Raw genomic sequence first — 25,057 nt, forward strand, 5'->3', positions numbered from 1 at the left:
TAAACAATTGTTGGAAAGATTAATTGTGTCATGCACAAAGTAGATGTCCTAACCAACTTGCCAAAACTATAGTTTGTTAACAAGAAATGTGTGGAGCGGTTCAACTGTATGTATGTATGTATGTATGTATGTATGTATGTATGTATGTATGTATGTATGTATGTATGTATGTATGTATGTATGTATGTATGTATGTATGTATGTATGTATGTATGTATGTATGTATGTATGTATGTATGTATGTATGTATGTATGTATGTATGTATGTATGTATGTATGTATGTATGTATGTATGTATGTATGTATGTATGTATGTATGTATGTATGTATGTATGTATGTATGTATGTATGTATGTATGTATGTATGTATGTATGTATGTATGTATGTATGTATGTATGTATGTATGTATGTATGTATGTATGTATGTATGTATGTATGTATGTATGTATGTATGTATGTATGTATGTATGTATGTATGTATGTATGTATGTATGTATGTATGTATGTATGTATGTATGTATGTATGTATGTATGTATGTATGTATGTATGTATGTATGTATGTATGTATGTATGTATGTATGTATGTATGTATGTATGTATGTATGTATGTATGTATGTATGTATGTATGTATGTATGTATGTATGTATGTATGTATGTATGTATGTATGTATGTATGTATGTATGTATGTATGTATGTATGTATGTATGTATGTATGTATGTATGTATGTATGTATGTATGTATGTATGTATGTATGTATGTATGTATGTATGTATGTATGTATGTATGTATGTATGTATGTATGTATGTATGTATGTATGTATGTATGTACGTATGTACGTACGTACGTACGTACGTACGTACGTACGTACGTACGTATGTACGTATACGTATGTATGTATGTACGTATACATGTACGTATGTGTATGTATGTACGTATACGTATGTATGTATGTATGTACGTGTACGTATGTATGTACGTATGTATGTACGTGTATGTATGTGTGTACGTATGTATGTATGTATGTACGTACGTATATGTATGTATGTACGTACGTATGTACGTACGTACGTACGTACGTATGTATGTACGTACGTACGTACGTACGTACGTACGTACGTACGTACGTACGTACGTACGTACGTACGTACGTACGTACGTATGTATGTATGTACGTACGTACGTACGTACGTACGTATGTATGTACGTACGTACGTACGTACGTACGTACGTACGTATGTACGTACGTATGTATGTATGTATGTACGTACGTATGTACGTACGTACGTACGTACGTACGTATGTACGTACGTACGTACGTACGTACGTATGTATGTACGTACGTACGTATGTATGTATGTATGTACGTATGTACGTACGTATGTACGTACGTATGTACGTACGTACGTATGTATGTACGTATGTACGTACGTACGTATGTACGTACGTACGTATGTATGTACGTATGTATGTATGTATGTACGTATGTACGTACGTACGTACGTACGTATGTATGTACGTACGTATGTACGTATGTATGTACGTACGTACGTACGTATGTATGTACGTATGTACGTACGTATGTACGTACGTACGTATGTATGTACGTATGTATGTATGTACGTACGTATGTACGTATGTATGTATGTATGTATGTATGTATGTACGTATGTATGTACGTACGTATGTATGTATGTATGTATGTATGTATGTATGTATGTATGTATGTATGTATGTATGTATGTATGTATGTATGTATGTACGTATGTATGTATGTATGTATGTATGTATGTATGTATGTATGTATGTATGTATGTATGTATGTATGTATGTATGTATGTATGTATGTATGTATGTATGTATGTATGTATGTATGTATGTATGTATGTATGTATGTATGTATGTATGTATGTATGTATGTATGTATGTATGTATGTATGTATGTATGTATGTATGTATGTATGTATGTATGTATGTATGTATGTATGTATGTATGTATGTATGTATGTATGTATGTATGTATGTATGTATGTATGTATGTATGTATGTATGTATGTATGTATGTATGTATGTATGTATGTATGTATGTATGTATGTATGTATGTATGTATGTATGTATGTATGTATGTATTTTTTTTAAAGCCTAAGCAATAGATAGGTACGCCCGGAGGGTTAGTAAAACTGTGAGTGTAATTTCTCTGCAGGAGAAGCAAGTGTGAGAGAAGAGCCAAGATCACTGTAGATAAATCTGAAATTGCAGCACTGTCCAGCAAGGTTCTGGGAGCAGAAGTGAAACAACGTTCTGGGGAGCAGTATCAAGAAGGAAACAATGGCTCACTTTAGAGGCTCATTGAATCGGATGGTTGCAGCACAGTGGAAGACTATGTTGATGCAGTCAGCAAGCGTTTCCTGGTCCACTTTGCTCAGGTCCATATCTGGCAGGGTGAGGTCACTGTTCACAGCCACTATCTTCTCAGCAAAGTCTGGCTGCTCATCTCGTAACCTGTCAAAAAGCTGAAAAACAAATACAGTTGTATTACAGTTGTAATACTCCTTCATGACACTTTCACAGCCAATAAGCTAAAATGAGCCTACAACTTTTTTTTTTATGAAACCAATGTGTAGGTGGAGGGAAGCGTTTTGGTTCGAAAGCACTCCCAAGAAAGCAATTCCATTAGTAAGACATAGGCTTGCCCACATCGTGGTCTGCCATGGCCCAATTGTAAAGACCGTATGATGTGTGGGCTGTGGGACTAAGAAGTCTCCGTAACAAGCAGTCAAGAACTTATGACGCATCACCCCACACAGCCTACAGAGTTTTGGCTATCCCCCTTGAACATTCCTCTTTGGCTACCCCATTAGACATTTCTCCAGCTCTTCTCACCTTGCAGTTGATCATGTCTGCGATGCGGGCCAGGGGAGCGTGGCCCGCTTTGTGCCGGACAAGGACGTACACAGCCTTGACTCCAGGGCAGGACCGCATCAGCTTCTCCAGCAGGACTTTTCCCATAAAGCCTGTGGCCCCTGTGATCAGCACATTCTTCCCCTCATAGTACTCAGGAATGGTTACCATTTTGTCTGTGTGCTCCAACCTTCCTCAACGACGCCACCTGTGGAAGGATTACATCATCATTAGCCTAGTCACTGAAGATCCTTACTAGCGTGATGGAATTTCAGCAATTACTAGGGCTGTGACCATATCAGTTATTCAATATTTTTCCATGGCAAAAATGAAAACACGACACAGACCTAACTCTTCAGTCCTTTAAAAACCTGTTGTAAGTAAGATAGTAGTCTATAGCTTGGAAAATAAATAATGTGATTCTGGATGACAACATAATGTTTGCTTCCTAAAGAAGTTAAATCCGCTTTGTTTCCTTGCCACGATACGATACTAACGAGTATCGCAATACTCATATCGTCACTAGCAGTTACACGGTCAAAACCACCCCAGTTTGTAGAGGCAAAAACTTCCCTTACCATCTACAACAGTTAACTTCCTAAGCCCATAGCCATCACTTACAGAAGATAACACATCTTAGGAATTCGGCCACTCCAATGTTGTAAGCTAGTTTTATCCTGTCTCATCCACACACTGCCATTAAGATGGCTGCCGAGCTCAAAAGCTTTACTTAAACCTTGCTGAGACGGGTTTCTCATTGGCACAATCTATTACAAGAGGTCTAGAGCAGAGTTAAGCACTCTGCAAAGATCCAGTAAAGACAATTGAAACAGCCTAGAGTAGTAGAAAGACTGCTCTACACAACATCACATTTAAATCACTAATACCCAGTTTACCTTGTAGCAACACAAGAGTTAACAAGCCTGTGTTCTTTTTTTAACAAGTCTAGTCTTATCTCTAGTCGTCGGGTGGATGATACGCTGCTGTTGATACAGAACACTACTCCGACAGATAGTGCCTCCAGAAAGTAATCACACTCCTTGACTTTTTCCGCATTTTGTTGTTACAGCCTACACACAATACCCTCTAGTGTCAAAGTAGAATTATGTTTTAAGAAATGTTTACAAATAAATGTCAAATTAAAATCTGAAATGTCTTGAGTCAATAAGTATTCAACCCCCTTGATATGGAAAACATAAATAAGTTCAGGAGTAAACATTTGCTTAACAAGTCACATAATACGTTGCATGTGTGCAATAATAGTGTTTGACATGACTTTTGAATGACTACCTCAGCTCTGTAACCCGCACATACAGATAATTGTAAGGTTCCCCAGTCGAGCAGTGAATTTCAAACACAAAGACCAGGGAGGTTTTCCAATGCCTCGCAAGAGCACCTTTTACTTACTTTAGTTAACCCTTATTTTACCAGGTAAATTGACTGAGAACACATTCTCATTTACAGCAACAACCTGGGGAATAGTTAGTGGGAAAAAAATGGGTAAAAAGAATTATAAAGCAGACAATGACTATCCCTTTGAGCATGATGAAGTTATGAATTAATTACACTTTGGATGGAGTATCAATACACCCTGTAACTACAAAGATACAGGCATCCTTCCTAACTCAGTTGCCGGAGAGGAAGGAAAGCGCTCAGGGATTTCATCATGAGGCCATTGATGACCTTAACAGTTACAGAGGTTAAAGGCTGTGAAACTGAGGATGGAACCACAACATTGTAGTTATCTAATGGTATTAGTCACATAAACATATTTAGCAGATGTTATTGCAGGTGTAGCGAAATGCTTGTGTTCCTAGCTCCAACAGTACAGTAATATCTAACAATTCACAACAATACACACATCTAAAAGTAAAATAATGGAATTAAGAAATATTGCTCTGGCAAGACTTGAGAATGGCTGTCTAGCAATGATCAACAACCAACATGACAGAGCATTTAGAATTTTACAAAAATAATACTTGTGCAAATATTGTACAATCCATGTGCGCAGGTCATGTCTACACTTGCCACTTACATGCAACTTCTGCTATCAGAACACAAAGATCGAATTGAACTGTGGTTGATGATATTACTAGTTTATCTAGCGTGTCCTGCGTTGCATATAATCGATGCGGTGCGTATTCACGAAAAAGGACCGTCGTTGCTCCAATGTGTACCTAACCATAAACATCAATGCCTTTCTTAAAATCAATACACATGTATATATGTATATATTTTTAAACCTGCATATTTAGCTAAAAGAAAGGTTAGAAGGCAATATTAACCAGGTGAAATTGTGTCACTTCACTTGCGTTCATTGCACGCAGAGTCAGCGTATATGCAACAGTTTGGGCCGCCTAATTTGCCAGAATTGTACGTAATTATGACATAATATTGATGGTTGTGCAATGTAACAGGAATATTTAGATTTATGGATGCCACCCGTTAGATAGAATATGGAACGTTTCCGTATTTCACTGAAAGAATAAACGTCTTGTTTTCGAGATGATAGTTTCCGCATTCGACCATATTAATGACCTAAGGCTCGTATTTCTGTGTGTTATTATGTTATAATTAAGTCTATGATTTGATAGAACAGTCTGACTGAGTGATGGTAGGCAGCTGCAGGCTCGTAAGCATTCATTCAAACAGCACTTTCATGCGTTTTGCCAGCAGCTCTTCGCAATGCTTCAAGCATTGCACTGTTTATGACATCAAGCCAATCAGATTAATAGCTTTTTAACATTTTTTTTTAATGTAGCCTAGGCCTACTTGGTTGTACGAATTTTGGGATCTATTGTCCCACAGCTGTCACAGAATCTTGGGCTATTTCTTTCTTGACAACCTGAGTAGTGTGTGACCCTAAGGGGGCAAACATACATTCGAAATAATTTCAATGAGTCTTTCTCCATTCTGATTGCTTTATATTGTTCAATTCAACTTCAACCACAAAAAAAGTCCTAATTGTCATCAATTTCTGCATTTGAGATCATTTCCACACTGACACATAGGGCTGCACGATATGGGCAAGCAATCAGGGCTCATTTTTAACCAAATGTTGCAATTTGACATGCGATTTTGAGCAAAACTCTTGGGTGTTAAAATCATGGCAATAGAAGGTCTATTCTAATTATATAGTTAGAATATAATAGTGGGCACTTTTAATACAGTGTTGTTTGACATGACAAGGAATGAAAATGCCAGGGAGGAGTTATTGCGAAAGGGTAGGAACTAAAGTGTTGATAGGTGTTTCCTAGGGAACCCTATAATCTTTGGCTACATTGAATGTTCTCTCTTTAGCTACTTCATGGAGCTAAGATATTCTTGCTTTGCGTATTCCTTTTTAATTTAGAAGATACTGTTGCAAAAACAGCATGCTGATTTAGGTCTACACCATCACTGATATTATCAGGCTCTATGGCTAATTACGCTTGCTCTTATTCAGTACATTTAGTAGATAGCTAGAGATTAGCATTAGCGGCTAACAAGATTTAGGAACAACTTGCTAAGAAAAGACAAACTAGCTGTTTGCAGATGTAAGAAGAAACACAAGCTAATAGTGTAATTATGGAATGCTAGTAGATTTATATTAAGAAGCAAAGTGACAACTCCATCGTTGTCATCAACATTGTTGCATATGCTGTATTGACCATGCAGACTAAAAGCAAGTGTCTCGTGGCCGAGGTACAACAAATGCGCTCCTTAAGTGACAGGAGCCAGGACTAGGTCTCTGTGGAAAGCGGCATGGAGAGAGAGAGTGGCGAGAGATGACTCAAGTAGCGAAGTAAACTATAAAAATGGATGTTACACACTGCATATCACATTTAACAAACCAAACATTCAAATACCGTTATCGAAGGTAAAGTAAAAACTCGAACCTGTCCATGACACAATACCGGTACATAGCAAAAAAACGTATACCGCCCAGCCCTACCGAGGACAGACGATTTTTACGTGCTATGCATTTCAGCGGTCTCTTTCTGTGAGCTTGTGTGGCCACTTCAGGGCTGAGCCGTTGTTGCCCCTAAACATTTTCACTTCACAAAATCAGCACTTATAGTTGACCGGGGTAGCTCTAGCAGGGCAGAAATTTGACGAACTGACTTGTTGGAAAGGTGGCATCCTATGACGGTGCCACGTTGAAAGTCATTGAGCTCTTCAGTAAGGCCATTCTACTGCCAGTTTGTCTCTGGAGATTGCATGGCTGTGTCCTCGATTTTATACCCGTCTGCAACAGATGTGGCTAAAATAGCCGAATCAACTCATTTGAAGGGGTGTCCACATATGTGACTCACCACCAGGATTCTGTCTTATGTATCAACATTTGAATCTGCTTTTTATTATTATTTGTTTTACATTGGATAAAAGTGGACACTCAAAGCTACAAAATGGTATATCATACACTACATTTGAAAGTTGATAACTCACTTTTGAGAAAACAGTCTTTCAATGTTTTAATACTACTATTGGAGAGCCCTTCTTTGTCTACATCCATTCAGCATTGTTCACTCTCTCTAAAGCCTTAGCCCCACCCATCTCTTTAAGGGTTGAGCTGAGAATTCTGTACTAACTTACCAGCCACTTCCAGACATCAAGAGAGAGAACAGCTCACTGAACATTACTTGCCCTAGCAGAGCTGGTTAGGCTATGTTATCCAGAGCATTGGTGACTGCAACTATCCTGACAGATTGTCCGTTCGTAAATGCAGTGTTTCGCATTCAGAGCGCACACTGGAAGCTCTGGCTAATAAGTAGGATCGATCCGAAAGCTCTGACCTCACAACAACAGTCAAGCATCCAAGCTAACTGGCTTACATTGGCTAGCTACTTCCAGACACCTAATGAGAGAATACTGACCATTTTACTCACCCTAGCAGAGCTGGTTACGCTCTTTTCATGTTATCCAGAGCATTGATGACTAACTGTACTGCTGGCAACAATTGAATTACGGTTTGTTGCCAACGTTTACAGACACCGGACATATTCAAAATTCATCAGTTATTCTGCGCTCTGGCACACTAAGAAAAGCCTTTTGTTAAGAAATGTAGCTAGATCACTATCGAGATAAACGATGAATCTCAACGCATGACGTAATGTTAGTTAGCGAGCCAGCCAGCTAAAGTTAGCTAGCTGGCCTTGATGCCAACTTTTCACACTCTTGGCATTCTGTCAACCAGTTTAATGAGGTAGTCACCTGGAATGCATTTCAATTAACAGGTGTGCCTTCATTAACTCCTTGAGTGTAGGGGGCAGGATTTTCGTTTTTGGCTAAAAAAACGTACCCATTTGAAACTGCCTATTTCTCAGGCCCAGAAACTAGAATATGCATATAATTATCAGATTAGGATAGAAAACACTAACGTATCCAAAACTGTCAAAATATTGTCTGTGAGTATAACAGAACTGATATTGCAGGCAAAAACCTGAGGAAAATCAAACCAGGAAGTGCTGTTTTTTCCTGAAAGCTCTCTGTTCCATTGGATGCCTTGCCTCCATTTAAAGGGATATCAACCAGATTCATTTTCCTATGGCTTCCTCAAGGTGTCAGTCTTTAGACAGTTTCAGGCTTTTATTTTGAAAAATGAGCGAGAAAGATAGCATCGCGTCAGTGGACAGCTGGGTGTTCACAGAGTTTTGCGTGGGGCAGCCATTGTCTCTCCCTCGCCTATTGAAAAAGTGACAGTCCTGGTTGATATATTATCGATTATATATTTTAAAAACAACCTGAGGATTGATTATAAAAAACGTTTGACATGTTTCTGTGGACATTACAGATACTATTTGGAATTTTTGTCTGCGATGTCGTGACTGCTCGAGCCTGTGGATTTCTTAACATAACGCGCTAAACAAAGAGGTATTTTGGATATAAAAATAATCTTTATGGAACAAAAGGAACATTTATTGTGTAACTGGGAGTCTCGTGAGTGCAAACATCCGTTGATCATCAAAGGCAAGCCATTTAATCTATTGCTTTTCGTGACCAATCTACTTGGCTGCTTGTAATATAGTGTTTGTAATATTTTATCTACTGAGAGAGATGTTCTTACATAAACACTTGTTATGCTTTCGCCGAAAAGCTGTATTGAAATCTAACAACGCAGGTGGATTAACAAGCTAAGCTGTGTTTTGCTATATTGCACTTGTGATTTCATGAAAATTAAATATTTTTAGTAATTTAATTTGAATTTGGAGAGCTGCAATTCAGCGGGTGTTGATGAAAATGATCCCGCTAAAGGGATGGGTGCGTCAAGAAGTTAAAGTTCAGATGTGTTGTGACAAAGTTGGGGTGGAAGACAGTCCTATTTGGTAAAAGACCAAGTGCATATTATGGCAAGAACAGCTCAAATATGCAAAGAGAAACGACGGTCCATCATTACTTCAATACATTAAGGTCAGTCAATACGGAAAATGTCAATAACTTTAAAAGTTTCTTCAAGTTCAGACGCAAAAACCATCAAGCACTATGATGAAACTGGCTCATGAGGTCCGCCACAGGAAGGGAGAATGCAGGGTTACCTCTGATGCAGAGGATAAGTTCATTAGTTACGAGCCTCAGAAATTGCAGCCCAAATAAATGCTTCAAAGTTCAAGTAACAGACATCAACAGCAACTGTTCAGAGGAGACTTCATGAAATCAGGCCTTCATGGTCGAATTGCTGCAAAGAAACCACTACTAAAGGACACCAATAATAAGAAGAGACTTGACCGGATGAAATCTGTCCTTTGAACTGCGGTGTCTTTGTGAGACGCAGAGTAGATGAAAGAATGATCTCTGCATGTGTGAAGCATAGAGGTGGTGGTGTGATGGTTATTTGCTGGTGACACTGTCTGTGATTTATTAGAATTCAAGGCACACTTCTGCAGCGATACGCCATCCCACCTGGTTTGCGCTTAGTGGGACTATCATTTGGTTTTTCAACAGGTCAATAACCCAACACACCTCCATGCTGTGTAAGGTCTATTTCACCAAGGAGAGTGATGGAGTGCTGCATTAGATGACCTGGCCTCCACAATCACCCGACCTCAACCCAATTGAGATGGTTTGGGATGAGTTTGCCCGCAGTGTGAAGGAAAAGCAGCCAATAACAGCTCAGCATTTGTGGGAAATCCTTCAAGACTGTTGGAAAAGCATTCCAGGTGAAGATGGTTGAGAGAATGCCAAGAGTGTGCAAAGCTATCATCAAGGTAAAGGGTGGCTACTTTGAAGAATCTAAAATCTATTTTGATTTGTTTAACACTTTTTTTGGTTACTAGATGATTCCATGTGTGTTATTTCATAGAAAATAGTAAAATAAAGAAAAACCCTTGAATGAGTAGGTGTGTCCAAACCTTTGACTGGTACTATACATATACATTTTTTAATGGCACATGAGACTCGATTAGTGTAGTGTCAACATCGCAGCCACTACCAGCTAGCCTACAAAGTCAACAACGCAGCCACTGCCAGCTAGCCTACTCCCGCAGTACTGTAGCATTTCAATCATTTTAGTCAATAAGATTCTTGCTACGTAAGCTTAACTTTCTGAACATTCGAGACGTGTAGTCCACTTATCATTCCAACTCCTTTGCATTAGCGTAGCCTCTTCTGTAGCCTGTCAACTATGTGTCTATCTATCCCTGTTCTCTCCTCTCTGCACAGACCATACAAACGCTCCACACCGCGTGGCCGCGGCCACCCTAATCTGGTGGTCCCAGCGCGCACGACCCACGTGGAGTTCCAGGTCTCCGGTAGCCTCTGGAACTGCCGATCTGCGGCCAACAAGGCAGAGTTCATCTCAGCCTATGCCTCCCTCCAGTCCCTCGACTTCTTGGCACTGACGGAAACATGGATCACCACAGATAACACTGCTACTCCTACTGCTCTCTCTTCGTCCGCCCACGTGTTCTCGCACACCCCGAGAGCTTCTGGTCAGCGGGGTGGTGGCACCGGGATCCTCATCTCTCCCAAGTGGTCATTCTCTCTCTCTCCCCCCCCTTACCCATCTGTCTATCGCCTCCTTTGAATTCCATGCTGTCACAGTTACCAGCCCTTTCAAGCTTAACATCCTTATCATTTATCGCCCTCCAGGTTCCTCGGAGAGTTCATCAATGAGCTTGATGCCTTGATAAGCTCCTTTCCTGAGGACGGCTCACCTCTCACAGTCCTGGGCGACTTTAACCTCCCCACGTCTACCTTTGACTCATTCCTCTCTGCCTCCTTCTTTCCACTCCTCTCCTCTTTGACCTCACCCTCTCACCTTCCCCCTACTCACAAGGCAGGCAATACGCCGACCTCATCTTTACTAGATGCTGTTCTTCCACTAACCTCATTGCAACTCCCTCCAAGTCTCCGACCACTACCTTGTATCCTTTTCCTCTCGCTCTCATCCAACACTTCCCACACTGCCCCTACTCGGATGGTATCGCGCCGTCCCAACCTTCGCTCTCTCTCCCCCGCTACTCTCTCCTCTTCCATCCTATCATCTCTTCCCTCTGCTCATACCTTCTCCAACCTATCTCCTGATTCTGCCTCCTCAACCCTCCTCTCTTCCCTTTCTGCATCCTTTGACTCTCTATGTCCCCTATCCTCCAGGCCGGCTCGGTCCTCCCCTCCCGCTCCGTGGCTCGATGACTCATTGCGAGCTCACAGAACAGAGCTCCGGGCAGCCGAGCGGAAATGGAGGAAAACTCGCCTCCCCTGCGGACCTGGCATCCTTTCACTCCCTCCTCTCTACATTTTCCTCCTCTGTCTCTGCTGCTAAAGCCACTTTTTACCACTCTAAATTCCAAGCATCTGCCTCTAACCCTAGGAAGCTCTTTGCCACCTTCTCCTCCCTCCTGAATCCTCCCCCCCCTCCTCCCTCTCTGCAGATGACTTCGTCAACCATTTTGAAAAGAAGGTCGACGACATCCGATCCTCGTTTGCTAAGTCAAACGACACCGCTGGTTCTGATCACACTGCCCTACCCTGTGCTCTGACCTCTTTCTCCCTCTCTCTCCAGATGAAATCTCGCTTCTTGTGACGGCCGGCCGCCCAACAACCTGCCCGCTTGACCCTATCCCCTCCTCTCTTCTCCAGACCATTTCCGGAGACCTTCTCCCTTACCTCACCTCGCTCATCAACTCATCCCTGACCGCTGGCTACGTCCCTTCCGTCTTCAAGAGAGCGAGAGTTGCACCCCTTCTGAAAAAACCTACACTCGATCCCTCCGATGTCAACAACTACAGACCAGTATCCCTTCTTTCTTTCTCTCCAAAACTCTTGAACGTGCCGTCCTTGGCCAGCTCTCCCGCTATCTCTCTCAGAATGACCTTCTTGATCCAAATCAGTCAGGTTTCAAGACTAGTCATTCAACTGAGACTGCTCTTCTCTGTATCACGGAGGCGCTCCGCACTGCTAAAGCTAACTTTCTCTCCTCTGCTCTCATCCTTCTAGACCTATCGGCTGCCTTCGATACTGTGAACCATCAGATCCTCCTCTCCACCCTCTCCGAGTTGGCCATCTCCGGCGCGGCCCACGCTTGGATTGCGTCCTACCTGACAGGTCGCTCCTACCAGGTGGCGTGGCGAGAATCTGTCTCCTTGCCACGCGCTCTCACCACTGGTGTCCCCCAGGGCTCTGTTCTAGGCCCTCTCCTATTCTCGCTATACACCAAGTCACTTGGCTCTGTCATAACCTCACATGGTCTCTCCTATCATTGCTATGCAGACGACACACAATTAATCTTCTCCTTTCCCCCTTCTGATGACCAGGTGGCGAATCGCATCTCTGCATGTCTGGCAGACATATCAGTGTGGATGACGGATCACCACCTCAAGCTGAACCTCGGCAAGACGGAGCTGCTCTTCCTCCCGGGGAAGGACTGCCCGTTCCATGATCTCGCCATCACGGTTGACAACTCCATTGTGTCCTCCTCCCAGAGCGCTAAGAACCTTGGCGTGATCCTGGACAACACCCTGTCGTTCTCAACTAACATCAAGGCGGTGGCCCGTTCCTGTAGGTTCATGCTCTACAACATCCGCAGAGTACGACCCTGCCTCACACAGGAAGCGGCGCAGGTCCTAATCCAGGCACTTGTCATCTCCCGTCTGGATTACTGCAACTCGCTGTTGGCTGGGCTCCCTGCCTGTGCCATTAAACCCCTACAACTCATCCAGAACGCCGCAGCCCGTCTGGTGTTCAACCTTCCCAAGTTCTCTCACGTCACCCCGCTCCTCCGCTCTCTCCACTGGCTTCCAGTTGAAGCTCGCATCCGCTACAAGACCATGGTGCTTGCCTACGGAGCTGTGAGGGGAACGGCACCGCAGTACCTCCAGGCTCTGATCAGGCCCTACACCCAAGCAAGGGCACTGCGTTCATCCACCTCTGGCCTGCTCGCCTCCCTACCACTGAGGAAGTACAGTTCCCGCTCAGCCCAGTCAAAACTGTTCGCTGCTCTGGCCCCCCAATGGTGGAACAAACTCCCTCACGATGCCAGGACAGCAGAGTCAATCACCACCTTCCGGAGACACCTGAAACCCCACCTCTTCAAGGAATACCTAGGATAGGATGAAGTAATCCTTCTCACCCCCCCCCTTAAATGATTTAGATGCACTATTGTAAAGTGGCTGTTCCACTGGATGTCAGAAGGTGAATTCACCAATTTGTAAGTCGCTCTGGATAAGAGCGTCTGCTAAATGACTTAAATGTAAATGTAAATGTAGTTGTCCACGTACTCTAAGTCAGAGCCGTCCAGAGTAGTGATGTTGGACAGGCGGGCAGGTGCGGGTACCGATCGGTTGAAGAGCATGCATTTAGTTTTACTTGTATTTAAGAGCAATTGGAGGCCACGGAAGGAGAGTTGTATGACATTGAAGCTTGCCTGGAGAGTTGTTAACACAGTGTCCAAAGAAGGGCCAGAAGTATACAGAATGGTGTCGTCTGCGTAGAGGTGGATCAGAGACTCACCAGCAGCAAGAGCGACCTCATTGATGTATACAGAGAAGAGAGTCGGTCCAAGAATTGAACGTTGTGGCACCCCCATAGAGACTGCCAGAGGTCCGGACAGCAGACCCTCCGATTTGACACACTGAACTCTATCAGAGAAGTAGTTGGTGAACCAGGCGAGGCAATCATTTGAGAAACCAAGGCTGTCGAGTCTGCCGATGAGGATGTGGTTATTGACAGAGTCGAAAGCCTTGGCCAGATCAATGAACACGGCTGCACAGTAATGTTTCTTATAGATGGCGGTTAAGATATCGTTTAGGACCTTGAGCGTGGCTGAGGTGCACCCATGACCAGCTCTAAAACCAGATTGCATAGCAGAGAAGGTATGGTGAGATTCGAAATGGTCGGTAATCTGTTGACTTGGCTTTCGAAGACCGTAGAAAGGCATGGTAGGATAGATATAGGTCTGTAGCAGTTTGGGTCAAGAGTGTCCCCCCCTTTGAAGAGGGGGATGACCGCAGCTGCTTTCCAATCTTTGGGAATCTCAGACGACACGAAAGAGAGGTTGAACAGGCTAGTAATAGGGGTGGCAACAATTTCGGCAGATAATTTTAGAAAGAAAGAGTCCAGATTGTCTAGCCCGGCTGATTTGTAGGGGTCCAGATTTTGCAGCTCTTTCAGAACATCAGCTGAACGGATTTGGCAGAAGGAGAAATGGGGAAGGCTTGGGCGAGTTGCTGTGGGGGGTGCAGTACTGTTGACCGGGGTAGGAGTAGCCAGGTGGAAAGCATGGCCAGCCGTAGAAAAATGCATGTTGAAATTCTCAATTATGGTGGATTTATCAGTGGTGACAGTGTTTCCTATCTTCAGTGCAGTGGGCAGCTGGGAGGAGGTGTTCTTATTCTCCATGGACTTTACAGTGTCCCAGAACTTTTTTGAGTTAGTGTTGCAGGAAGCAAATTTCTGCTTGAAAAAGCTGGCCTTGGCTTTTCTAACTGCCTGTGTATAATGGTTTCTAGCTTCCCTGAACAGCTGCATATCACGGGGGCTGTTCGATGCTAATGCAGAACGCCATAGGATGTTTTTGTGTTGGTTAAGGGCAGTCAGGTCTGGGGAGAACCAAGGGCTATATCTATTCCTGGTTCTAAATTTATTGAATGGGGCATGTTTATTTAAGATGGTTAGGAAGGCATTTTTTTTTTAAATATCCAGGCATCCTCTACTGACGGGATGAGATCAATATCCTTCCAGGATACCCCGGCCAGGTCGATTAGAAAGGCCTGCTCGCTGAGTCGCTTTGGACACAAGCGTCTGCTAAATGGGATATATTATTATATTATTAAGTGTTTCAGGGAGCGTTTTACAGTGATGAGTGGAGGTCGTTTGACCGCTGAACCATTACGGATGCAGGCAATGAGGCAGTGATCGCTGAGATCTTGGTTGAAGACAGCAGAGGTGTATTTAGAGGGCAAGCTGGTTAGGATGATATCTATGAGGGTGCCCGTGTTTAAGGCTTTGGGGAGGTACCTGGTAGGTTCATTGATAATGTGTGTGAGATTGAGGGCATCAAGTTTAGATTGTAGGATGGCTGGGGTGTTAAGCATGTTCCAGTTTAGGTTGCCTAGCAACACGAGCTCTGAAGATAGATGAGGGTCAATCAGTTCACATATGGTGTCCAGAGCACAGCTGGGGGCAGAGGGTGGTCTATAGCAGACAGCAACGGTGAGAGACTTGTTTTTAGAGAGGTGGATTTTTAAAAGTAGAAGTTCAAATTGTTTGGGTACAGACCTGGATAGTAGGACAGAACTCTGCACTTTGCAACACTGCCCCCTTTGGCAATTCTATCTTGTCTGAAAAGGTTGTAGTTTGGAATTAAAATTTCAGAATTTTTGGTAGTCTTCCTAAGCCAGGGTTCAGACACAGCTAGGACATCCGGGTTGGCAGAGTGTGCTAAAGCAGTGAATAGAACAAACTTAGGGAGGAGGCTTCTAATGTTAACATGCATGAAACCAAGGCTATTACGGTTACAGAAGTCGTCAAAAGAGAGCACCTGGGGAATAGGAGTGGAGCTAGGCACTGTAGGGCCTGGATTCACCTCTACATCGCCAGAGGAGGAGTAGAATAAGGGTGTGGCTAAAAGCAATAAGAATTGGTCGTCTAGAACGTCTGGAACAGAGAGTAAAAGGAGGTTTCTGGGGGCAATAAAATAGCATCAAGGTATAATGTACAGACAAAGGTATGGTAAGATGTGAATACAGTGGAGGTAAACCTAGATATTGAGTGATGAAGAGAGAGATATTGTCTCTAGAAACATCATTGAAACCAGGAGATGTCATTGCATGTGTGGGTGGTGGAACTAATAGGTTGGATAAGGTATGGTGAGCAGGACTAGAGGCTCTACAGTGAAATAAGCCAATAAACACTAACCAGAACAGCAATGGACAAGGCATATTGACATTAAGGAGAGGCCTGCTTAGTCGAGTGATCAAAAGGGTCCGGAGAGTGGAGAGGTTGGTTGGGGGTCACGGCTGGGGGTCACTGCGATTTCGACAGCTAGCCAGGCCATCGGTAGCAAGCTATCATAGGATGGACGTCTGTTATTAATCCAAATCACACAACAACAAAAACAATAGATATAGCTAGAGGCCCAAGAAGAAAAAAAACAATAATAAAAATAAATAAAATTGTCCGATTGTCTATTCAGATAGCAGCCGATAAGACAGCTAATGGCTAGCAGGCCGCAGATGGGCGCCCAGGCAACGTCGCGATGGAGGAGCCAGCCAGATAACTCCTTCGGGTAGATAAACGTCAGCAGTCCAGCCGTGAAGGCCCGGTGGGGCTCCGCGTAGGCAGCAAAACAGGTCCGGATAGGTGACCGCAGCCCAGGAGTGATTGATGGAACTCCTCAGCAGGCTAGTTGCGGAACAACTGATGTTTGCACCGGAATCGACGAAAGCTTTAACTAGCTTCTGATTAGCTTCTGTATTAGCTCCTGGCTAGCTTATGGCTAGCTTCTTGGAGGATAAATAAAAGGTATAAAAAAATCAATCATCAGAAATCTAGTCTGCACGAATGTATTACAATTACACACTTCAACAGTGTTTACCACTCCTGCTCCTGGGACATCAATGATTATTGCAGTTACAATGTGTAGACTAAAAACATGATTTAAGTAAAGGCTGATTTGTAATTCATATATACACCTATGCATATCTAACTCCCGTCATCTGCATTAATCTGGAGGACACGGGAAAGGTGTATTATTCCAATGAGATCATTTCAACCAGTGGAGAATGTGGAACACTTTATTGAAAGTTCTTTATCCAGGTGTTATAAATACATGCATTATAAATAATACAATTGTAATTTTATAAATACAAGTTCGATCTGTACTTCAATGCACATATGGTGTGCATTATAAAAAGAGGAAGAAAGAGGTGGGAAGAGAGGTGTAGAATAAAGAAAGGGAAAGAGGTAACAGAGGAGCAGGGAAGACAGGATATAATTAATGAATTACAGTGCTATCCTAATATTCTCTCACTTCATCACAATTACATAGTGTCTCTAGCGGTGTCTCCTAACCAGCCCGAAGGGTATCTTAAAAGCACGTGAGGTGGCGATGACGGGACTGGCTTCCTCTCTCACATCAAAACATACCTGCAGACGAGAGACAGATGGATAGAGAGAGAGAATAAAACAGCTTAATCATGCCAACACGGTCAGTCATCATAATCATCAGGAGGTGAAATGCAAAACTGACCTTGGATCATTAACTGGGACTACTACATCTCTATCTGTATGTAAATGTAAAGCATCACTTTAATAATACTTCCTGTATAATATCACTTATAACAAATGATGATAACATTGGATAGATAGATACATGTGTAGCATGTGACAATAGCAGGATGATATAAAATATAATGGCACAAATGAATACATAAATACCACTTGAAGCTTGATGATGACTTGATCATTTGAATCAACTGTGTAGTGCTAAGGCAAAAACCTGCTCTATCCAGAATGGCCTACTCTCCTACTTTGACAGCTGGGGCTGTTATCCTTTCACCCTCCTCCAAAAATACAAATGTTTGCCATTATCAAGAGTGGGGCTAAAACAATATCCTACATAGTGGTGGAGGACAGGACCTAAAAAGGCTGGAGACTCATAACTAATCGAAGAGCATGCATGTATATGTCCTGACCAAACGATGAGGAGTCAGTGAGAGTTCACTTGACGTTGCAGCACTGCAAGATTCTCAGTTGGCAGGGGGCATGGGATGTCAGGAACAATGACCCCATTGTCAGTGTTACCAGATTATCCCACTGATAAAGCAGGTCCCCCATCTGCTGAATTTGGAATGCTCAAAAGAACCAATCTGCATTAGTGACGATAAATTTGGCAGCAACATGGGGCTTGATAGTTCAGTGAAAATGACTAAGAGTTTGTGGTGTAAATCGTAAAATTAGCCGCTGACATCTTAAGGGTTTTTTAATTAATACAAGTGAGACAGGTTCCATGAAAAACAAGACAAACAGAGAGGAAGAGAGAAAAATAACACAGAACAGTTTAATTACCTCTGGTTATGGACACTTTTGCCAGCAATAAACGCTTCCACAGCCTGTTCCTCGGACAGCGAACATACAGTCATGGTCAAAAGTTGAGAATGACACAAATATACCTTTTCAATGTCTGCTGCTTCCGTGTATTTAGATATTTTTGGCGGATGTTACAATGGAATACTGAAGTATAATTACAAGCATGTCATAAGTGTCAAAGGCTTTTATTGACAATTACATGAAGTTGATGCAAAGAGTCAATATTTGCAGGGTTAACCCTTCTTTTTCAAGACCTCTGCAATCCACCCTGGCATGCTGTAAATTAACTTCTGGGCCACATCCTGACTGATGGCAGTCCATTCTTGCATAATCAATGCTTGGAGTTTATCAGAATTTGTGGGGTATTGTTTGTCCACCGCCTCTTGAGAATTGACCACAAGTTCTCAATGAGATTAAGGTCTGGGGAGATTCCTGGCCATGGACCCAAAATATTGATGTTTTGTTCCCCGAGACACTTAGTTATCACTTTTGCCTTACGGCAAGGTGCTCCATCATGCTGGAAAAGGCATTGTTCGTCACCAAACTGTTCCTGGATAGTTGGGAGAAGTTGCTCTCAAAGGATGTGTTGGAACCATTCTTTATTCATGGCTGTGTTCTTAGGCAAAATGGTGAGTAAGGGGCCTCCCGGGTGGCACAGTGGTCTAGTGCACTGCATTGCAGTGCTAGCTGTGCCACCACAGACTCTGGGTTCGAGCCCAGGCTCTGTCACAGCCAGCAGAGCCCGGGAGGTCCATGGGGCGACGCACAATTGGCCTAGCGTCGCCCAGGTTTGGAAGGGTTTGGCCGGTAGGAATATCCTTGTCTCATCGTGCACTAGCGACTCCTGTGGAGGGCCAGGCGCAGTGCACGCTAACCAGGTTGCCAGGTGCACAGTGTGGCTGGTGTCTGGGTTGGATGCACACTGTGTTAAGAAGCAGTGCAGATTGTTTGGGTTGTGTTTCGGAGGACGCATGGCTTTCGACCTTCGTCTCTCCCAAACCCGTACGAGAGTTGTAGCGATGAGACAAGATAGTGACTACTAACAATTGGATAACACGAAAAGGGGATAAAAAAATATTTTTTTCAATGTAAGTGAGCCCACTCCCTTGGTTGAGAAGCAACCCCACACATGAATGGTCTCAGGATGCTTTACTGTTGGCATGACACAGGACTGATGGTAGTGCTCTCCTTGTCTTCTCCGGACAAGCTTTTTTCCGGATGCCCTAAACAATCGGAAAATGGAATTCAGAGAAAATGACTATACCCCAGTCCTCAGTAGTCCAATCCCTGTACCTTTAGCAGAATATCAGTCTGTTCCTGATGTTTTTCCTGGAGAGAAGTGATTTGATTTTGATTTGCTTCTTTGATGCCCTCCTTGACACCAGGCCGAAGATCTTCACCTCACTGTGCCTGCTGCCATTCCTGAGCAAGCTCTGCACTGGTGGTGCCCCGATCCCGCAGCGGAATCAACTTTAGGAGACGGTCCTGGCGCTTGCTGGACTTTCTTGGGCACCCTGAAGCCTTCACAGCAATTGAACTGCTCTTCTTGAAGTTCTTGATGATCCGATAAATGGTTGATTTAGGTGCAAACTTACTGGCTGCAATATCCTTGCATGTGAAGCCCTTTTTGTGCAAAGCAATGATGACGGCACTTGTTCCCTTGCAGGTAACCATGCTTGACAGAGGAAGAACAATGATTCCATGCACCAGCCTCCTTTTGAAGCTTCAGTCTGTCATTCGAACTCAAATCAGCATGAGAGTGATCTCCAGCCTTGTCCTCATCAACACTCACGCCTGTGTTAACGAGAGAATCACTGACATGTCAGCTGGTCTTTTTGTGGCAGGGCTGAAATGTAGTGGAAATGTTTTTGGGGGATTCAGTTCATTTATATGGCAAAGAGGGACTTTGCAATTAATTGCAATTCATCTGATCCCTCTTCATAACATTCTGGAGTATATGCAAATTTTAGACACCTTGATCATCTCACACCCTGAAAGTAAATAATACAGCTTATATACAGCTTTGTAAATATGAAAATAACTGAGGTATGACCGTTCAATCTAAAGCAGCAGATGTCATTTTTAGGATACGTCAATACAGCACAGAAAACACTAGACTGGTATTGTGGTTGTTCATTAGGTGATGGGAAATATGCAATATGTATACAAAATAATATACTTACCTTCCTTGAAAATCCATCTACACCGCCAAAGATGACAATGTTGTATCTTGAAAAAAAAAGCATTGGAATTAAAAGTGAAATGTTTAACCTATTAACCTGCTTCATTATTGCTGTATTACCAGTTGATGAAGACTCCAATTTCATATATCATTGAAAATGTGTCTACGAATAAGTAAGAGTAAAAAAGTTAAAATAACTTCTTAGATTTGATGGAGACATTATAAATCTTAGTACCTTATCAATTTATGATTTGTATCAATGTGGACGAGAGACCGGGGGGAGCAGGAACAGAGTATTTTTTTCACGAGCTACGCAACAAAGTTGGATCATTCTGGCAATGATACCTGCACCATCTAGACGCTGCAAAGACTCCCTAACTCTTCACCATTGTACACGATGGCCCATTGCCCTGAGACCTCCTTTGACCATTCTAAAGCCCACATGGTGCATCCTTGTATTAATGGCGTTGACTTTCTGGTCTAACTCTTCATCTGACATATCAGAATAGCATTCCCTGACAGACAGTGTTCTTTCATCCTTTTGTAAAAAAAAGCTAACCGTTACACTGTCATGAAATATGATTATATATCGACTATGAAACAAATAGGACATGGCCTGCTTATGAGTTGCCATGAAAGAAAGTAGCGAAAACAGGCTAAACATAGCATAAATGTTTTTGGATAGCTTGAGAAAAATAATTGCATGATTTATCATTCTACGGTATGCATGTAATATAGTAGAATGTTATGAACAAACACTGAATCTTGGGGGGGGGATCTGCTAGCTATGTAACGTTAGAAGTTGGACAGAAGAACGCCCAGTGCTGCTTACCGGAGATGCCATCATCACACAGTCCTTCGTAGGTGTCCACTGACTTCCTTTGTGTTGGAAAGAAAGGCTGAACAGTATTGGTTGTAGCCAAACTGACACTCAAAACATGGACAAAATGGAGGGTGGTTGACAGCTAAATTAAATTGGAGTTGTGTTTTCGAATACATTTTTTGTTCTTGAAATATTTTGGGGGAATAAAATGCAGTTTTGCGCTCTACTAGAAAATATATGATTGCACTTTTTTTTTTTTACTTTGAAGCCTCGATTTTGCTTTCAGAACAAATATTTTTGATTCAAAATTATTTTTTCATCGACAAAAAGACATCTGTTGCAAGTTGGAGAGGGGGTTAATAGCTTAACAATAGACTATTCTTTAGTAAAAGGTTGAATAGTCGAACAGTCTAGGTAGGTGTGAACCCCCCTCCCCTCCTCCTCCTCCTCCTCCTCCTCCCATCACAGACCAGATTTGCCCTAACGAGTGAGGTGTTAGGAGTTAGAGCACTGATTATTAATGTGGGTCCCAATGGACTATTGTGTCTCCAACTGACAATGAGTGGGCAATATAAACCGAATAATAAACTGATAATTGTGCACGACTTCAAATGAAACAAGCAGGGAGCAGGTTACCTCAACCTTCTTGCCCGAAGTCCAGCGCGCTATCGACGTGCACCAAAAGCATGCTCAAGCCGCAGTCTATAGTAGCAAGTTACCGAGAGGACGCGCTCTCAATGTAATAAAAGTAATTACTTTTCAAATAAGTTACCTTATACGTTATATTGACTGACAATGTTAGCTACGCCGTCCTTACGAACCACATAGCATGTCACTACAGCAGTATGTACCTAACATTAGTAGTTATACATCAAACTTAACAGTATATTAACTATAGGCTAACTACCCAACATTTATTGACTTGAATATTCGTGTCATTCTTAGCTTAGCTAAATGGGATAGTCGTTGTGCATTCTCAATGGACATTCGGGTGCCTTCGTACATTAGCTACCTATTCTGATTTCAGAACACTCATCTGAGTGTACCAGAGTGCAGAATAATGAATTTACGAGCGCTCAACACCCGTTGAATATGGCCTGTGTCAGTAAACGTAGGCAAAAAAGCATAATGAAATTGTTTGCAGCAGCACAGTTACAATCACCAATGCTCTGGTTAACACAAAAACTGCCTAACCAGCTCTGCTAGGGCAAGTAAAATGGTCCGAGTGGTCTCATTTATGTCTAGAAGTAGCTAGCAACCTAGCCAACAATAGCTTGGGTGCTTAACTGCTGTTGTAAGGCCAGAACGCTCAAATCAACCCTACTCCTCAGCCTCAATGTCCAGTGTGTGCTCCGAGAGCGAAACGGTCTGAATTTACCCAGAGGGTTTTTCACAGAAAACACCATAATATTAATCAAATGAATTAAGCAAGTACCAGTTAAAGGTTTGGACACACCTAATTCCAGGCCTTTTATAGATTTGTACTATTTTCTACATTGTAGAATAATAGTGAAGACATTTCAACTATGAAATAACACATATGGAATCAGTTAAGAACAAATTCTTCTTTACAAGAACAGCCTACTCCTTCCTCCTGGTCGGGGAATTGAACCCCAATCTCCCGCGTGCCTGCAATATGGAAGACTATATCGAATGCTTCTCAAAGACGCCCTCTGGTGGTCAAACCTACACTAACGCGCAACAGAAAAAAAATGGCTGACAGTTAAATGAATTGCCACAGAATGCTGCGCAGCCCGCAAGTTGTGCCGCAGTATGGCGTAACTTTTAATTGAGGAACCACTGTACCCGATTCGGGAAACTCGAGGGCACATAATATTTTATACAATGTTGCAAGTTTGCTCATGCTAGCATCAGCCAGACCCAAGTTAATAGGTTTCAAGTTCGTTGCAGACAGGCCATGGTAACCAATGTGATTTATAGGATATTCATTTTTAAATCATGATAGTTTCTACCTGTAGGCTGCAATGTTTTTATGTAGGCTATTTTTACATAGTTGACAAATGACAATAGAAGTTACTGTTTAGGTTTGTATCATTTAGGTTAATTTTGATTAACCACATGACAATGATTGAGACACGAAGACCTTATTATAAATTAAATGGAAATGTGCATATGAAAACCACAACTGGCACGCAGACCGGGAGAAATTATAAGATAAATTGGCATTCCACATGAGAAAGGTTGCCGACTCCTCGTGTAACCTATTACTGGAAACTTAAGGAGAGTAATGGCAGAAAGCCAGTAGGAGGGGAGGAGGATAGGTCAGGTAAGGTTACGTTGTTCTCTGGCTCCCTTGAGTCATGTGTCTTATTTCATTAAACAGTGCGCTTCAAGCTCAATGCATATATAGATTTTATTAAAACATATAGGGTGCATCTATATGGAAAAATACACCTTTAAATATTTCAACCAATCAATTGGTCAAAAGAACAGACGACTTTCGGTCAACCAAGATGTTTTAGATGAGGACAGCCCTATTAGGAATAGTAGGATATCTTACATAAGTCTGCAAATGCTATGATGCATGGAATGCTTTACTATAAAAGGTACATTTAATGGTGAAAATTTGCTCCCCAAACTTCACTCATGTGCCGCCTATACATAAGCTAGTGATTTTGCTGTTCATTATTAGTCTTGTTGACTGAGGAAAATGTAAATGTGGACAGTTATTCTAACATGTGTCTTTACTGTGCACTTTGAACATCATTGCATCCTCAATTTGCATGTTCAGTTGAGATTCATTACCATTACCTAAATGTGATTTTTGTCATTCTGAGCACCATAGGTCGACACCCTAATCAAGTTCCCCAATGCATGTGGGTCCAGTCATTTTCTCAAATGTCCGGTAAATTAAAATGCTACCGGTCAAATGTCCAGTGCCTCATTTTCATAACTGAAACCCTGCCTGGCCTATAGTGCCATTTAGCTCAGGTATGGAACAATGGGAAGTTAGGAACCCAGAAACACACACTGTATTACTGTGTAGTGCCAGAAGCACCCCGTGATCTAATCTGCACACAGTTAAACCAGGTTTGCATATACTGTAGGTCTACTGTTCCTGTACAGCACTGATCAGATGTGCCATGACATTTGTTTAATGTGCAGGACTGGTTCCCTCTGGACAAAGCAACAGAGCAGACAGTCTATTATTTACTCTATCAAACCAGTGACAAGTCTGTGACAGCTGCAAGCTTGTCAAACAGAAGCAGTGTCCAGCCAAGCGGCAAGGCAGTTGTGGTACCAGTGGCATCTTGTCCTCACATATATAGGCCTACTGTAGGTGTGTGCTTATTATAAACCAAATAAAACATTTGATAAACAGGTGTCAAGGAGACAACGAGAAACTTCAACTGTAGAGTAAGGACATAAAAAGCCATGAAGAAATCCCTGGTGACTGGTGAGCAACATGTGTAAACTATTCACTAAAGCACTACCGTGAAAAAATGGATACCCATTCGTGGAGGAAGGAATGAAGGTAAGCTGGCTCGTAAAGGTGGGTATGAGAGAACAGTATCTGAATCTCAAAGAAAACACTCCCCAAAAACCATTGAGACAGGTTGCTACGGCTACATTTACAATGACGGCCTACACCGGCCAAACCCGGACGATGCTGGGCCAAGTG

The 25,057-nt window shown here is 42.4% G+C and overlaps 1 protein-coding gene across 3 annotated transcripts in view; it reads right to left on the bottom strand.

Moving 5' to 3' along the window:
- Window positions 1-25,057, bottom strand: part of LOC135509106 (fatty acyl-CoA reductase 1-like) — a 47,034-nt gene that overhangs the window by 21,116 nt on the left and 861 nt on the right. For 2 of the 3 annotated variants that reach the window (XM_064929453.1, XM_064929454.1), the window contains 2 exons: window positions 2,888-3,113; window positions 2,342-2,517 (listed from right to left, as the gene is read on the bottom strand). In XM_064929453.1, the coding sequence (XP_064785525.1) occupies window positions 2,342-2,517; window positions 2,888-3,076 (365 nt within the window). In that variant the 5' untranslated portion in view covers window positions 3,077-3,113. Of the gene's footprint in view, window positions 1-2,341; window positions 2,518-2,887; window positions 3,114-3,801; window positions 3,879-25,057 lie in introns of those variants that run through there. The other variant, XM_064929455.1, reaches the window with a different exon arrangement.

The sequence above is a fragment of the Oncorhynchus masou genome, chromosome 22 (assembly GCF_036934945.1).
Source record: "Oncorhynchus masou masou isolate Uvic2021 chromosome 22, UVic_Omas_1.1, whole genome shotgun sequence".
In the NCBI taxonomy this organism is placed as follows: Eukaryota; Metazoa; Chordata; class Actinopteri; order Salmoniformes; family Salmonidae; genus Oncorhynchus; species Oncorhynchus masou.